The sequence below is a fragment of the Protomyctophum bolini genome (assembly GCF_963924005.1).
Source record: "Protomyctophum bolini genome assembly, chromosome: 5".
NCBI lineage: Eukaryota > Metazoa > Chordata > Actinopteri > Myctophiformes > Myctophidae > Protomyctophum > Protomyctophum bolini.
In genome coordinates this window covers 47,099,943-47,112,386 of record NC_137866.1, presented here as the reverse complement: position 1 = coordinate 47,112,386, position 12,444 = coordinate 47,099,943, and the positions used below count along the sequence as shown (strand labels likewise).

General features: G+C 45.2%; 1 protein-coding gene across 1 annotated transcript; it reads right to left on the bottom strand.

Annotated features, from left to right (window-relative positions):
• Window positions 1-574: 574 nt before the first annotated feature.
• LOC308315926 (equilibrative nucleoside transporter 1-like) lies at window positions 575-1,870 on the bottom strand (the record flags this gene model as incomplete). Its single annotated transcript, XM_080764199.1, has 1 exon — window positions 575-1,870. The coding sequence occupies one exon, from the start codon at window positions 1,868-1,870 to the stop codon at window positions 575-577; it is 1,296 nt and encodes a 431-aa protein (XP_080620325.1).
• Between the last annotated feature and the right edge of the window lie 10,574 nt (window positions 1,871-12,444).

Here is a 12,444-nt window from a genome sequence, read left to right as displayed (position 1 = left end):
CCTCTGTTTTGTTCATGGCTGGAGAGGCACGCCTAGCGAGACTTTCTTCACGCTGCAACGGTATTGCGTGCGCCGGGAACACTGACGTACAAGCTCACATCGCATCACGGATGCAACTATTGCGGCTCTCGGACTAAAGGCTCACACATAGTCTGGATTTTCGGTGGTGAGGTGACCACCGAACTACAACATGACGTCACGAGCCGCGGTGAAGAGCAAACCACCGCCACCGCTCCAGCCCTTCTCTCTGTTTTTTACTCACCACCGCTCAATGTTATTTCAGCTCCGGTGGTCAGCTCACCACCGGAGCGGTGGTCACCTCACCACCGAAAATCCAGACTATGAATAGGCCTTTAGGTATGAGGGGATACAGCTCAGTGCTCCCTGTGCAACTGGAGGTGCAGGTTTTGGGGACAGCCGCTTTGAGAATCGCTACAATTGTTACACACAACATAAACCACCGTATTTATTTCACAGTGATCACAGTAAACACCCATCCTAAACCTTCTTCGTCCACACTGTGACATCTGGAAATGTGCCTGTTATAGCTAATAGATCCTTGAATGTATAGAATCTAGATCATGGCTCTGAAGGCGAACGAGAACGCTGCGCCCAGCGCCAGTCCCAGGGACACGAAGAAGACCATGACGGACCCTGCCGTCTCTGCTTCATGCCGTGCAACCATCTTTGGTCCAAAGCACATGCACAGGGTGGCCAGGTATCCATTGGAGAATGCGAAGAGAATGATGAAGAGGATGTACCAGGCGTCGTGGCCAAACCACACGGGTAGGTAGTGGCGAGGCTGCACGTTACACAGCATGAACAGAGGTACGAAGACCACCCGCAGGCCCACCAGGATGGGCAGCCAGATACTGTCTGCACCCGGCCACTTACAGACACCCGTCAGGCTCTTCCCGACGGTGTCCATCACGGTAAAGAGCAGGAAACATGCGACGGGGATGAAGTAGGTGTCCCAGGCACCTCCATCTGCTATTGTGGACTGGACATCCACTGTGACTGCTGGGAAGCTGGCGATGGTGACGGTGAAGATGAAACACATAGACATGGCGACCACCCAGATCTGTTTGAAGATGGCCAAAACGGAAACAACCGGCTCGTCCGCCTCTTCACTACAACTGACGACAACATCTGGCCGGTCCTGCTTCTTCTCCTGGTCAGTGCAGGGCACCCGGGGTCTGTTGCTCTCCACGTAGTACTGGAAAAACTCTATGCTGGGCAGTGCGAGGTAGGAGAGGATGGCCAGTAGGATGACGACGCATGCCATGATGAAGTAGCCAAAGGCACTGTCCTGCAGGGCTGCGCCAGTGGCCAGGGCACAGATCATGCAGACGGCAGCCACGATGCCAGACAGCCCTTGCCCGCTCACCATGGGCGTGGTGTAGGACACGGGCAGCAACCCCGCCAGTCCAAAGATGCTGCTCTGTAAAATGGCACCGAAGGAGTTGATGCAGGTGACTTTGACGATGGTGAGACAGAAGAAGGTGAACGGCGCCATCTCCACCTTCACCAGCACGGCCGTCAGCAGGAAGACCGCCAGGATGGCCGCCAGGCTGCCCGAGATGCGCAGCCTCCGAGGGATCCTCTGGTGGATGAAGGAGTTGAGGCAGCTGAAGACGAGCATGGGCACCATGGAAGACAGCGTCATCACGTTGTTGAAGATTGATTCCAGGGGACTCCTCCGCGTGTCCCCGCCAATCGTGGTCCCGTCGACGGGCGGGTCCCTCAACCTACTGGTGAAGTACATCGTTGCCGTCGTGAAGAAGTTCCACGGCAGAAGACTTCCTAGTCCCAGGATGAAGAAAATGAGCCAGACTGCATTATGTTTATCCCTCGGTGCGTTGGAGTCCATCGCGGCGGGTATAAGGGACTAGTCCTTTGCTAACGGTTTGAATGGTCTGCAAGCGGAGAGTTTGTAGTTGTACCGAGCTTAAATTTGATTCTGATGTCATCTCATCATGCGTCATCCCTTTGCCTAATCACAGATATATAAACTGTTGTGATATACAACAGTTGTGTACTGAGAATTGGTACTGGTACTTGAATAGGCAATGTACTGTATATGTACTGTATATGTATGCACTGTCTGAACTGTAACATACTTTACGGCTGTGTTAGAGCACGCTGAAGGCCGCGTGCTGCAGGCAGGGATTTGTGATGTCTAGTCTGTGACGTCATTAGGACAGGAAGTATCCAAGCTATATATGCTGCTGTGTGAGTAATAAACCTTGTGAACGTTTTAATGTGACTGTAGAGACCTTTTGTCCTTGTGGTGGTTGACTGAGAGTACCTTTTTCAAACTGACTGGCTTTGTGCAGCAAACTTAACCAAAAAAGGGAAATGAGGAATGTCCAGGCGAAGAGTTGAAGTTGAACTTAAAAGGTTTATTATATCCAGGTTGAAAACAAAAATAAAGATACTTTTAGCATATAAACTGTAACTTAGAATAGAAGGAGGTGCAGAACAAAAACCAGACGTAAAAAACTGTGAACCTCCAATCAACAACACCTGGCCCTCTGATGGCCAGGTAATTTATGTCCTCTCTGCCATGTCTGTAGGGGGTGACAAAGCACACTAACAGGGGTGTTAGACATGGCATGATGGCACATACATGATGTGATGGCCTATTAGTAGATCGGCTCCTACACACCGGCCCCAATTGTATGGCGTGTATAACTAAATACAATTATCAATACAAAATAAAGAATGGAGCCGTTTAGTTATATTCAACACATTCTTCATATTGTGTCAACAATAGAAAATGACTTAACTTAAAAATGTCTACTGGGGACAGGAGTCGTCTTCAAGCAGCAGACATAGTTTTGTGATGGGTCGTTCAAGAACACTGGTTTGGGTCTTGATCTTTACAGAACGAACTAGGCCTTTGGCATCTGGCATGGTTTCCATCACTCTTCCCAGAATCCATGACCCTCGGGGTGCTGTCGAGTCGACAATCATGACAATGTCACCCGTCTGAATATTTTTCTTCTTACTTGACCTACATTTTTGTCGCTCCTGCAACAATGGCAAGTATTCTTGGGTCCACCTTTTCCAAAACAAGTCAGCCATGTACTGAGCTTGTCTCCATCGGCGTTTGAGGTACATGTCAGACTTTTGAAAGACCCCCGGTGGTAGAATGGGTTTAGACCTCAAGGTCAGGATGTGGCTGGGTGTCAGTGCCTCCAGATCGTGTGGGTCAGATGACATGGTGGTGATGGGCCGACTGTTGAGAATAGCTTCTACCTCACACAGGATGGTAAACAGGCCTTCATCATCGAGCACTTGCTGGTGTAAAACTGATAATAGGACTTTTCTCACCATTCTGATGAGCCTTTCCCACACTCCACCGTGGTGTGATGCTGATGGGGGGTTGAAAGTCCACTTGATGCCATCTTTCAATAAAGAATTCCTCAGTTTGTCCTGGTTCAGATTCATTAGGGCTTCACGTAGTTCTTTATTTGCACCAACCAGATTAGTGCCATTGTCTGAACGGATGTGAGATACTTGACCTCTCCGACATATGAATCTCCGAATGGCATGTACACAAGAGTCTGTGTCTAAGGAGTATGCCATCTCTAAATGCACTGCCCTACTGGTCATACAGGTAAAGATCACTCCATACCGCTTGACAAGGGTTCTTGCTCTTTTTACTTGGATTGGTCCAAAGTAATCCATTCCAACATTTGTAAAGGGTGGCAGGTCAGGGATTAGTCGTTCTTGGGGCAGGTCTGCCATTTTCTGTACTTTGGTCCTTCCTGCTACACGTCTGCACACAGTGCACTTGGTGATCACCTTTCTTGCTGCTGAGTTTGCATTTGTGATCCAGTACTTCTTACGAAGCTCAGACATCATGTGATTTCTTCCACTGTGGCCTGTGCGCTCATGTATGTGACGTAGTATCAGAGTAGAGATTGGGTGATTTTTGTGCAGGATTATGGGATGTTTTACCTGTTGGGGCATGGCTGCACGGTTGAGACGTCCACCAACTCTTAATAAGCCATTATCCAACACTGGATCCAACTTGAATATGCAGCTTGCTTTTTGCACACAAGATGGCGCCATTTGCAACTTTGCCAATTCTTCAGGGAATGTTTGACTCTGGCTAATTCCAATGATGACTTTTTCGGCCTCTTCCATGTCATCTACAGTGATGTTCTGACCGTTCACAATGGAGTTGAATGGGTGCATTTTTGAAGCAACATTTTTGCTTTGGCAACGTGTAGTTACACCAATTTCCTTGAGTTCCATTTCCTTTCTCTTTCTTGCAAGTTTTCTCAGAACATCTTTAAACTTCAAGTACCAAGCCACTGCCTTCTTGAGTCTCAGCCAGTCTGAGAAGTGAGTTAGCAGCTGGTCTGTTGGGCTTTGTGTGTTTTGAACATTGGTTGTATATGAGACAACCTTTCTTTTGACCTCTTGGTCATCCACTGGGTTAAACTGTAAATCAACGTAGTTAGCTGGCCAGTCATTTTCAGAATTCATGAGAAACGTTGGACCTTGTATCCATCGTTTGCATTCGACAAACTTCTTTGCATTTAGACCTCTGGAAGCGAGATCTGCTGGGTTGAAATTTGTGCTTACATACCTCCACTGTGACGCACTGGTGTTCGCCCGGATCGCAGCTATGCGATTGGCTACAAAGGTGTGGAATCGTGTTTTTTCATTAGAAATGTATTTCAACAACGTCTGACTATCTGTCCAAAAGACAGAATCCTCGAGTTCCAGTTGTAGTTCTGACCTCAGCATTTTGTCCACTCTTACTGATAGTACTGCAGCTGTGAGCTCCATCCTGGGTACTGTGATCTGTTTCAAGGGAGCCACTCTTCCTTTTCCCATCATAAATGAAACTGACACTTCCCCTCTGCTGTTTTTCATCCGTAGGTAGCTCACGGTGCCATATCCATCATCACTGGAGTCTGAAAAGTGATGTAATTGGGAGCTGGTTGATTCGCCAAAGTCTTTTGGTTTGATGCAGCGAGGCACGCTAAAATCGGTCAGCTTTGTCAGACTAGATGTCCAGTCGGTCCATTTTTTAGATATTGCTTGTGGAATGTTTTCATCCCATCCATACTTTTCTTTGCATAGTTCTTGGAGCATATTTTTTACAGGAAGGGTTAGTGGGGCTAAAAATCCAAGTGGATCATAAACTGAACTTAATACAGAAAGCATTCCTCTTCGAGTGAGTGGCTTTTCTTTCAGTGTAATTTTGAACACAAAAGTGTCATTTTCGACATTCCACTGTAGTCCCAGTGCCCTTTCCATGGGGAGCTCCTCTTTATCCAAATCCAACGTTTTAACTTCTTTGGCTCTGTCTTCCTCGGGAATAGCGGAGAGCACAGTGCGGCTGTTACTCATCCACTTTGTGAGATGAAATCCTCCCATGTGACAGGCATTTGACAGGTTTTTAACCATTTGTATAGCATCCTGTTCTGTGGCCATTGACTTCAAGCAATCATCGACGTAAAAGTTATTATTAATGGTGCTTTCTATTTCTGGGTGGAAATGAGCCTTGTTGTCCTCTGCTGTTCTTTTCAATGCAAAGCTTGAGCAGCTGGGTGACGAAGTAGCTCCAAATAGGTGAACGAGCATGCGATGTTCGACTGGGCTTTTACTGACATCGCCATTAGGCCACCACAGAAATCTTAGAAAGTCAACGTCCTTTGCAGACACCCTCACTTGATGGAACATTGAGCGGATATCTGCCATAACAGCCACAGGCTCCTTTCTAAATTTCAGAAGCACTCCAATTAGGCTGTTTGTCAAATCAGGGCCTTGCAGCAGCTCAGAGTTGAGTGACTTTCCCTGGTAGGATGCACTGCAGTCAAATACAACTCTTAATGTTTTCTTTTTGGGGTGATACACGCCGTGATGTGGAATGTACCAAACTCTCCCGTCTGTCTTTTTGAGCTGCTCTGATGGTATCACTTCGGCATAGCCCTTTTCAATTACATCAGCTACAAAGTCAATGTACTCTTTCTTGAAGTGTTCATTCTTTTCAAATTTCCTTTTCAGCCCTAGGAGGCGCTGTTCTGCAACTGAACGATTATTTGACATGATAAGGTCGTTTCTCCTGAAAGGCAAATCTAGATAATAGTGTCCATCTTTCAGTGTTACACTATTATTTGCACATTTCATGAATTTCCTGTCTTCCATTGACATCTCAGGCTTATCCTCAGATGCCTTCTCACTGAAGTCTTGATTATATTGGCTGATCAAGAGCTGCTCTATTTTGTCAATTGAAATTCTATTGCATTGGACAGTTGGATGGCAGGTTGTGTCTGTGCCATCATGATGTCCAAGCGGTCCATTGACAATCCACCCCAAATGTGTTCTCACAGCAAACGGTCCATCTCCTTTGCTGTTAATTACCTCCAATGGTTCCATGACTTTTGGGGCGTCTGTTCCAATCAGCAACTCCACTTCAGCATCAATGACAGGGATGTGCACTTTGTTCAGATATGGCCATTTGGATAGATCCTCCTTTCTGATGATGTTGTCTCTAGTTACGGGCATTTCCTTCTGTGTGTAAATGCCTGGAAGAATATAAAAGTCATTGGTGTCCAGTCCAGCCACTTCTAGGCCTGAAACAATGCGTGTTTCGATAACTTTCTTCTGACCCATAGTTCTCAATAAGATGTTAGTTTTTCTTCCTTGGAGGTTGAGTCTAGCCATTAGCCCCTCTGTACAAAATGATGCCGTGCTGCCTGGGTCAAGGAATGCATAAGTATACACTGTTGTGTTCCCTTTCCTGGCCTTTATTTGAACCGGCACTATTGCAAGTTTGCAGTTGTCTTCACCGGCCCCAGTAAGACCGCTGGTCAGCACGGACGCCATGGCTTTGTCTTTGATGATTTCCTTCATTTCAGATGGGTCTCTGTAAATATGTAGCATTTTGGGGTGCCTTAGGCCGCAAATGCTGCAATTTAGTCTTCGTCTACATGTTGCACTGATGTGTCCTTTGCACATGCAGCCAAAACATATTCCATTCTCTTTTAGAAAAGTGAATTTTTCGTTATGTGTCCTCTTTTCCAACTCTGGGCACAATTCTAGTGCATGCTCTCCTTCGCAGAATAAGCATCTCTTTATAGAAAACTGACTTTTCTTTTCCTGGGTTCCTTTTTCTTTTGCAGCCGTCACGGTTGTTGCAAAAATACTTCCTTTTATTTTGGGGTGTGGTTGTGACTTGGACCTTCTTGTGTCTTTATTCACTGGGTCGTCTTTAATGTCACCAAAGATGGGATCTGTAATGATTCTGACTTGTTTTTCAAGAAAAAATACAATGTCCTTAAAGCTTGCTCTTCGGCTGTGGTTCTCCTGGAAGTCACATACTATATTTCTCCATTTGTCTCTTAGGCGGTAAGGCAGCTTCTTAATGATGATCAACAGATTAGAAGGCATATCAAGCTCGTGCATATAGTTGACATCTTCCATGGCATTACAACATCCTCGTAGGAAAAGACTGTAAGCTTGCAGAGCTGTAGTGTCATCAGGTTTTATTGACGGCCATAAAAGAGCCTTCTCCACATAGGCTGTTGAGATTTTATGCTCGTTGCCAAAATGCTCCTTCAGTAGAGACTTAGCCTTCCTGTATCCTCTGTCTGACATCATGTGTAAGCAACTCCTCACGAGTTCCCTTGGTTGTCCTTGGGTATACTGTTCCAGATAATATAGACAATCTGTGGGATTTGGGTTCTTAGTTTCGATGTTATGTTCAAAGGATTTTATAAAGGTATGATATTTAAGTGGGTCACCATCAAAAATGTGAATTTCCTTCTTGGGCATAGAAGACAGACATTGTTGTTGAATGAGTAGGGCTGTGATTTCGTTTTGTTTCTCCATGACGGAATAGATATTGTTGCCTTGTTCAACTGGACCTCTGTTACCCATCTGGCTTGCCACAGGTGCTGTAGTGCGAGGCCGGGCGGCCGGATCCCCAGCTCTGCCTGTGACAATGCCTGCTGGTGCTGATGCCCCAACATCTCTCTCTGGTATTGGGTTTGCTGTCAGTGAATAGACCGGAGCCACAGCGCCACCTGTGGGTGTTGCAATTAGAGCTGGTGCCTGTCTGGGTTGTGAGGGGACCTGTCCTGGAGTGGGTTGTGCATGTGATGTGGAAACAGCTGCCTGCTGTCTCTTCTCAAAATATGATCTCATCCCATCTGTCACTTTAGATGTAATAGAAACATCAGATCTCCTTGAATCTAGCACCTTTATTTTTGCCATATTAGCAGCCATGTTTGTGTCCAGCTCCAGCTGTTCTTTTTGTCTTCTTAGTTGCTCCATTTGTACCTCTAGGGCATGTTTATCCTTTATCGTTTTTTGCTGAGCAATGAGACCAGCCATTTCTGCCTGAGCTTTCAATCGTGCTGATGCTGTACTTGAAGCTCTACTAGAACCTTTTGTTTTCTTGCTTGCATTTGATACACTGTCACCAGGTTGAATCGTTTCCTGTAAGTCAACTGTTTCAGATGTTGCCTGTTGTGATTGAGTTACCTGTTGTGACTGATCAGAGTGCATTTGAGCATTAGGTGGCATTGTCTCCTGCTGCCCATCATTTATTTCCACCTCCTGTCTAGCAGGTATTTCAATATGCCGTACATGTCCAACATTGATTTCCACCTCTTCAGGTGAATACATAAATTCAGTAACTGGCCCAGTTTCATCCACATTACTCATTTCATGCATTGACATTTCATACATTGGCATTCCAAGCTTAATAAACCACTGTTTCACATCCTCCATGAAATCTTTATGGTGTTTTGAAACACGTGAAAACCACACATTCTGATTTTCAAGTTCCTCCTGTGGAATTGATAGGATTAGTGAATCGTGTACTGCTTTTGCATTTTCGTACGCATTTATCAGTTCCCCCATTGTGCTTTGCACATCCTTTGCATTTGCGTCATCTTTCATTAGCCCTTTAATTTCTCTTGTGAGCTCTTTCATTTGATTCACATGTGAGTGGCGGTCCTTCTGATTCTTTTCAATTTTATTACCCAGTGCTTTGGCTGAGAGCTTGACCCTCCTCCTTGTGTCCTCCATTAGATCCTCCTGATCCATTCTGTATGTGTCTGTGACGTTTGTGTCACTCATTTTCCATTTCCAACATGTAATTCACAGCAAGAATACACAGCAGGGGTGCACACAACACCAGCCAAAATCCAAACAATAGTCCCCAATGGACCAGCAGTAGTACTTCTTTCAACTGTGTTCAAATTCAACCAAATACACAGAAGAGAAGAACCTGCTATACGATACGATTGTATTTCTCACCAATGGCTGTGATGCTTTGCTGCTTGTTCAAACATTTTCATTGCTGTTGTCCATATGTCACTCCAAACTGAGTCACACTCTTCTCCAATCCAGAAGTCAATCCGTCCAAACTCCATGAATCCATGTTGTCCAATTAGTCCTGTACTCCAAAAAGGTAGTTTTTTACAATTGTAGAGACCTTTTGTCCTTGTGGTGGTTGACTGAGAGTACCTTTTTCAAACTGACTGGCTTTGTGCAGCAAACTTAACCAAAAAAGGGAAATGAGGAATGTCCAGGCGAAGAGTTGAAGTTGAACTTAAAAGGTTTATTATATCCAGGTTGAAAACAAAAATAAAGATACTTTTAGCATATAAACTGTAACTTAGAATAGAAGGAGGTGCAGAACAAAAACCAGACGTAAAAAACTGTGAACCTCCAATCAACAACACCTGGCCCTCTGATGGCCAGGTAATTTATGTCCTCTCTGCCATGTCTGTAGGGGGTGACAAAGCACACTAACAGGGGTGTTAGACATGGCATGATGGCACATACATGATGTGATGGCCTATTAGTAGATCGGCTCCTACAGTGACCATGTCTCCGTGTCATGTTAATCTCTTCTCCCGGGCTAGCCCATGTCTGTCTGTCTGTCCGCCGCCGAACCGTGGAAATGTCAACCGGGTCGTCACACACCAGAACCAGACGAGGGTCCAATACAGAACCGAGTTTCATAACATAAACCTACACCTCCTAGACCAATCCCTGCATGTCACTGTCCGTCTGTGTACGTATAGCTCTGGTGGAGTGAAGGGACACAGTGGCGGGGTTATCCTAGCCCAGTGATACTCAACCTCAGGCCCGCGGGCCACATCAGGCCCGCGGGACCATTATGACTGGCCCACCAATGAAAATCTAAAAAAAAGAAGAAAAAAAAATCTGGAAAATGGAAAATCTGGGGGGGGGGGGGGGAGATGCAATGCAAATGAAAGACATATACTGTGTATCCCTATTCCCTGACATAATTTTATAGCTAAACGGACAGAATTCTATTTTATTTGAATGATGAAACCCAGCTGCCATTAATAGTTTTTTTGCGGAAATGGAAATTGCGGAAATTGCGGAAATTGTAATTGCGCAAATGGTGGAAATGGATATTGCGGAAATTGCGGAAATGCGGAAATGTAAATTGCGGAAATGTAAATTGCGGAAATGTAAATTGCGGAAATTGTGGAAATGGAAATTGCGGAAATTGCGGAAATGGTAATTGCGGAAATTGCTCTTCAGTTATAGCTATCTTTTTTCAGGTAGATTGTTTTATTTTACTCAGTCAGCCATATCACTACTCATTTTTTTTCATGAAAAAGGTCATAGCTGGGTAATCTATTTTCAGGCAAATTGTGTTTATTGTATTTTATTTTACTCAGCCATAACAATTTATTTTCTGTTAACCAACTTGCTGGCTGGCAGGCAGGCAGACAGCTACTCATAGACAGGCAGACAGACAGACAGCTACTCATGGAGAATTGGACAGGCAGGCAGTCAGACAGCTACTCATAGACAGGCAGACAGACAGACAGCTACTCATGGAGAATTGGACAGGCAGGCAGACAGCTACTCATGGACAATTGGACAGGCAGGAAGGCAGACAGCTACTCATAGACAGACAGACAGCTACTCATGGACAATTGGACAGGCAGGAAGGCAGACAGCTACTCATAGACAGACAGACAGCTACTCATAGACAATTGGGCAGGCAGGCAGACAGCTACTCATAGACAGACAGACAGCTACTCATGGACAATTGGACAGGCAGGAAGGCAGACAGCTACTCATAGACAGGCAGACAGACAGCTACTCATGGACAATTAGGCAGGCAGGCAGACAGCTACTCATAGACAGGCAGACAGACAGCTACTCATGGACAATTAGGCAGGCAGGCAGACAGCTACTCAGACAGGCAGACAGACAGCTACTCATGGACAATTGGACAGGCAGGCAGGCAGACAGACAGCTACTCATAGACAGGCAGGCAGACAGCTACTCATAGACAGGCAGACAGTAAGACAGCTACTCATTGACAGACAGACAAATAACTACTCATGGACAGACAGACAGACAGACAGGCAGGCAGGCAGGCAAAGAGCTACTCATGTTATGTTATTATGTTATTATAACAGCTACTCATGTTATGTGCAATAATTTGTGCAGTTATGGAAACAGCTCTTTGTGTTTATGCAAGAAAATGTAACACATGTATTTATTTACATATTGTGTGCATGCACATTGTACTTTGATACATTTTGCGAAAATAAAGCAATTGAAAGAGAGAGGTTATCAAGTATCATTAATGTCGTAATTTTATCTACTGGCCCCTGGCCCCTTGCCATTTTTGTAATGTGGCCCACAGGTAAATCTATTTGAGTATCCCTGCCCTAGCCTATCCTGCGCTTGTGCAAGGACCAGGGACGCCTAACTTTGTGCATGCTTCAAGATGTTTTCATTCATATTTTTGGGGTTGTGCTAGGCCCTCCAATGCATGGCTTTCTGAGACAAGTTTGCCATGAATGGCCTACTTGTGCGCGAGCAGAGCGTGCAATTTACCTCTGACTCTTGTCAACGTACCGTCCCCCCTCCCCCCCTTCTGCCACCAGTTTGACACCACTGGCTCTATTTTAGACCGCCCAACGTGCGAGGATGTCTTGCCTATTCTCTTTCCCATTGTAAATTGCAAGCTTCTTTACAATGACAATTTAGGCATTGCAGACGCTCTTCTTAATCCAGAGTGATTTACATTTAAGCAAGACTTACATTAAGCAAGAACAAAAAGCCTTATTTGGCAAATGCATGGGTAAATAGAAATGGACACTATCAGCATCCATGGACTTTTTAAGTTATATTTTAAGGTCCCTATATACGAATATAGGGAATATATATGAAACTCAAATTGTTTACGTCATCCACATTATGTCCGTTTTTAAACCAAATTGAATAAAGTTTACCTTCAGAAAAAGCGTTGTTTATGGCTTCTTTTAACATGTAATGTCTATGGAGTGACGTCACGTCAACACAACTAGGTCTGGAAAGGGGTCGGGGAAGGGCTGTGAGATAGGCCGGAGGAGGAGGGGCTGACAAAATGTCACCATGGTATGTTTATTACTTGCGCAAGCAGAGCAC